Here is a 5,580-nt window from a genome sequence, read left to right on the forward strand (position 1 = left end):
CAAACTTAAAGATTTTTAATTTTTAGACACTAAGAATTCAAGAATGCATATGAAAAATAACAAAAGACACAAAACAAGAAAATATGAAGATCAAACAAGAAGACTGGCCAAGAACAACTTGAAGATCATGAAGAATGCAATGCATGAATTTTTCGAAAATAATTTTTAGAAAATTAAAAAGATGCAATTGACACCAAACTTAAAACTTGACTCTAGACTCAAACAAGAAACAGAAAAATATTTTTGATTTTATGATTTTAAAAATTTTTTGTATTTTTCGAGAATTAATTGGGAAAAATGAAAAAGAAGAAAATATTTTTTTTATTTTTTTTGAAAATAAGAATAATAAAAACAAAAAGGTTAAAATTAAAATAAAGTTACCTAATCTGAGCAACAAGATGAACTGTCAGTTGTCCAAACTCAAACAATCCCCGGCAACGGCGCCAAAAACTTGGTGCGCAGAAATCGTGATGGTTCCATTCCTTGGTAACGGCGCTAAAAACTCAATACGCACGTTCATAATCTTAGTTCTTTGTCACAACTTCGCACAACTAACCAGCAAGTGCACTGGGTCGTCCAAGTAATAACCTTACGTGAGTAAGGGTCGATCCCACGGAGATTGTCGGCTTGAAGCAAGCTATGGTCATCTTGTAAATCTCAGTCAGGCGGATTCAATTGATTATAGAGATTTAATAATTAAAAGATAAGCATAAAATAAAGATAGTGATACTTATGTAATTCATTGGTGAGAATTTCAGATAAGCGTATAGAGATGCGTTCGTTCCTCCTGAACCTCTGCTTTCCTATTGTCTTCAACCAATCATTCATACTCCTCTCTATGGCAAGCTGTATGTTATGCATCACCGTTGTCAATGGCTACATTCTGTCCTCTCAGTGAAAATGGTCCAATGCACTGTCACTGCATGGCTAATCATCTGTCGGTTCTCGATCATACTGGAATAGGATCCATTGATCCTTTTGCGTCTGTCACTACGCCCAACACTCGCGAGTTTGAAGCTCGTCGCAGCCATCCCTTCCCAGATCCTACTCGGAATACCACAGACAAGGTTTAGACTTTCTGGATCTCAAGAATGGCCGTCCATGGATTCTAACTTATACCACGAAGATTCTGATTAAGGAATCCCAGAGATACTCATTCAATCTAAGGTAGAACGGAAGTGGTTGTCAGGCACGCGTTCATAGTTGGGAATGATGATGACTGTCACAATCATCACATTCATATTGAGGTGCAAATGAATATCTTAGAATCGGAATAAGCTTAAATTGAATAGAAAAACGATAGTACTTTGTATTAATTCATGAGGAACAGCAGAGCTCCACACCTTAATCTATGGTGTGTAGAAACTCTACCGTTGAAAATACGTAAGTGATGAAGGTTCAGGCATGGCCGAATGGCCAGCCCCCAAACGTGATCAAAGGATCAAAAGACAATCCAAAGATATCCAAAGATCTAAATACAATATTAAAAAGTCCTATTTATGCTAAACTAGTTACTAGGGTTTACAAAAATAAGTAAATGATGCAGAAATCTACTTCCGGGGCCCACTTGGTGTGTGCTTGGGCTGAGCATTGACTTTACACGTGTAGAGGCTTCTTTTGGAGTTGAACGCCAGTTTGTAACCTGTTTCTGGCGTTTAACTCCACTTTGCAACCTGTTTCTGGCGTTTAACTCCAGAATGCAGCATGGAACTGGCGTTGAATGCCAGTTTGTATCGTCTAAACTCGGTCAAAGTATGGACTATTATATATTTCTGGAAAGCCCTGGATGTCTACTTTCCAACGCAATTGAGAGTGCGCCATTTGGAGTTCTGTAGCTCCAGAAAATCCACTTTGAGTGCAAGGAGGTCAGAATCCAACAGCATCTGCAGTCCTTCTTCAACCTTTGAATCTGATTTTTGCTCAAGTCCCTCAATTTCAGCCAGAAAATACCTAAAATTACAGAAAAACACACAAACTCATAGTAAAGTCCAGAAATATGATTTTTATTTAAAAACTAATAAAAATATACTAAAAACTAACTAAATCATACTGAAAACTATGTAAAAACAATGCCAAAAAGCGTATAAATTATCCGCTCATCAGTAACATATCCAGAACTATTGAAAAATATTGATGAACATATTGAAGATAGAGCAATACTAGCACCAACATTGAAAATAGTTGATGAGATAAACAACTACATGATGAGCTTAAACCCTACTGAAGCACAAACATATTACAGCTCAGACAAGGCATGCCCAACAGAATCCAACAATGACTTATTGGCATCCATACACACACCAGAATTCCTAAACACAATCAGATGTTCAGGAGTTCCAAATCATGAGTTGAAATTAAAGGTTCGAACCCCTATAATGTTACTGAGGAATATAGACCATTATGCAGGATTGTGCAATGGTACCCACTTGGTTGTCACTAGGCTTGGAAAACACATCATTGAAGCATGTAGCAAGGTTGGGAAGAACAAAGGTCATAAGGTGTTTATTCCTAGGAAGACTCTAAGCCCATCAGATCATCGAATTCCATTCAAGTTCCAACGAAGACAGTTTCTTATAATGGTGTCTTACGCAATGACTATAAATAAGAGCCAAGGACAATCATTGTCAAAGGTTAGTTTATTACTCAAAAAGCCTGTTTTTACTCACGGCCAGCTTTATGTCGCAGCATCTAGAGTAACAAATAGGCAAGGACTGAAGATACTATTGTGCCATGATGCTAATAACCGAACAGAGACAGACAATGTCGTATTCAAAGAAGTTTTTAGGAATATTTGTTGAAGAGGGCATCTTACAACAAGAAAGTTGCTTAACTCCGTGTTAATTTTGCCGAAGCGAAATCATCGCATCAAATAGGTACTCCTTTTGCTCCAGTGTAGACTATTTAATTATGCAACCTTTAGACACATTTATGATATTTAAGTAACTAACTCAGGCATGTATCACTTAAATCTTAATTTGATATAACAGAATTTACCTGGTAGCGTAGTAGTGATTCTTTAGCAGCTCCACATCTTAGATACGCCTTCACATTCTGCAGAAAATATAAAATGAGCTACACTTGACAAAACGGATACTTTTTATAGATGTATAAATATTAAGATTGTTAACGCACAGCCCAACAAACGTGCATTAACAAGAAAAAGAATACAAGCAATTTCATAACCTCAAAGATCCCAGGAAACTATCGAAATATGGAAATGAACATTATGATCATTATCAAGAAAAAGAATATAAGCAATGAAATCAAGTCCATTTGAACTTCTCTGGCAATTGCAAAAGACAGATGTGCATTAGGTAACAGGATGTTACCGGCAGTTCTCAACATATTAGAGGGTACTGTAACACTTTAAATAGGTTATCAAAGTTTAGAAACCAATTACAAATCACATATTAGAAAACAAGATTTATAAAAAATGCTACTGTAACATGCTTATCTTCTCACATTCTTATCAATCAAAATTGCATTATTGCAGTCTTCTTATGCTTGCTGAAAACTGCATAATTTCATGTGAAACCGTTTAAAGAAAGAAATGGACAAAATACCAATCGGCAACTAGGAGAAACCTCATACCAGGCTAACTTTAAGTAAGCAACCGCTCGGTTACAGTAGTAAGTCGCATTCATGCCATTCAGTTTGATAGCCTTAGTGTAGTAATTGAGTGCCTTATTCCACTGGCTTCCTTTAAAGGCTGCATTTCCCTGAAGAATACGCCTTTTATCAGCTTATGTCATATTATCCACCTTGCACATATAATGCAAGCTGCTGCTCTTAAAGTAGCAAGATAGAACAAACCTTCTCCTCTAGAAGCTCAGAAGTTTCAATGTTGCCATTGGTATCTAGTAATGGCAAAGAATAGGAGGCAACACTAACTTGCTCTTGAAGAGTGCAATACATATCCAACACCGTATCAAGTAGAAATTTATCAGCCCTATGGAATGAGATGAATGAAACAGAAACACAACCACCATTATGAGAACCTAATGGAACTGTAACCTGCAACAAACAGTATAAAAGTTAGCAAGCAGCTCAAGCAACGTTTCAGAACGAATGTAACTGAGAAAAGGAACAATATCACCTCTAGCACCTAAAAATATTAAATTACTTGACAACATCCAGACACGCTAGCAATGCTCGACAATGCAGAAGTTCTGACATGAAACTCAGAAGACAACCCTTACTTTGTATTAAGCTTAAATGGACAGTTTGCTACAGAAGGAATAACGAGTATTCCATCATCTTGATGGACAACTAACCAAAATCAGGATGTGTTTAATTGGATGGGATGGAAAGTAGACTTGCCAAAATTTTTTGGTCATTTCGTTGTAAAAATCAGTGATCTAAGTAATTTTGGCATAAATAATGAAATTCCATGACAAGTCATTCCACTTATTCAAAAAATTAAATAACAAGAACTGCTTACTACATTATTTTATTTTCTGTCTCCTATGATAGAATTAACATTAACATCACTATAACCTTCAATATTGATAACACTAAATACAGAGCACAATGGATATAAATAAAGAATAAATACACATTTTATAGTACATTTAGTAGACTTTGAAATGCAGCTCGCATCTCAGTCCAGACTTTATACAAGGTTTTTATATTATTATGAGTAGCATTAAGCTATTAATAGCAGCAATAACACCAATAACACACTCAAAAACATCATGGCCTAATTCGGGTTTGATGGATTTGACCCAATCTTCATAATTGGTTTTAAATTTATATCTGAAATCAGATGAAGAAACACATTTCTAGAATAAATACATGCCATAATATTCTTTGTTTCTTATAGACAGAATATAAAACAATGTAAGCATATAAATATACCACATCATTTACACACCACAAAGCATTCTGCAGTTACGAAAGAAGTAACCATTAATTGCAAAGTATGGTTCTTTTGAAACTAAAGTTCAAAATTGTTTGAGAGAAATATCCCAGGCAAAGGCATCAATTAACAAACAAAAAAGTTTTTCTAATATCAAAATGAAGAATAGATAACCATATGGTACAACATTGTCTACTACAATAAACTAAATCACAAAGCATATAATAGAATACCCTTGGGTTGAAAGCATAACTGCAGAAAGAGCTTTCAATATAGATGCTCCATTTTCTTGGTCTGTTCATGCTGGATGAAGCTTTAGGCTGGGCACTTTAGAAGTAATATCCAAAGGATGAAAATTTTTCAGCGCCAACATGTGTTAATCAGCACTTTAATACTCACCTTATCACACAACAAATACATTGTCATTTAAACAAGCGTTGGTTAACTGAATAAGGAGAGCACATTGCAATTTACAATTAAACTTAGCCAAGGTCTGAGATTTTTAATATGTGAAATACTTACTATGATAATTGATTAATACTTTAGCCCTCCTCTTTTCACTGTTGAACTGGATACCAAACAGTAGCTGCAGCACACCAAGTTTAGATAAATCGGGTTTAGCTTATTTTGGGGCAAAAATGGTTTTGGCATTGAGAATTTGAATTACTCATACTCTTTTTTGGGAAAGAAACATACTGTTTTTTTAATTGCACCTAAATGTC

The 5,580-nt window shown here is 35.3% G+C and overlaps 1 protein-coding gene across 1 annotated transcript; it reads right to left on the bottom strand.

Annotated features, from left to right (window-relative positions):
* Positions 1–3,524: 3,524 nt before the first annotated feature.
* LOC107628381 (outer envelope protein 64, mitochondrial-like) lies at positions 3,525–5,160 on the bottom strand. Its single transcript, XM_021115943.2, has 3 exons — positions 5,092–5,160; positions 3,814–4,014; positions 3,525–3,719 (listed from the first exon to the last, which is right to left on the bottom strand). Exons 1-3 carry the CDS (start codon positions 5,158–5,160, stop codon positions 3,525–3,527), a joined length of 465 nt encoding a protein of 154 aa, XP_020971602.1.
* Positions 5,161–5,580: the final 420 nt, after the last annotated feature.

This window comes from Arachis ipaensis, chromosome B2, assembly GCF_059453495.1.
Source record: "Arachis ipaensis isolate K30076 ecotype BB chromosome B2, ASM5945349v1, whole genome shotgun sequence".
Taxonomy (NCBI): Eukaryota; Viridiplantae; Streptophyta; class Magnoliopsida; order Fabales; family Fabaceae; genus Arachis; species Arachis ipaensis.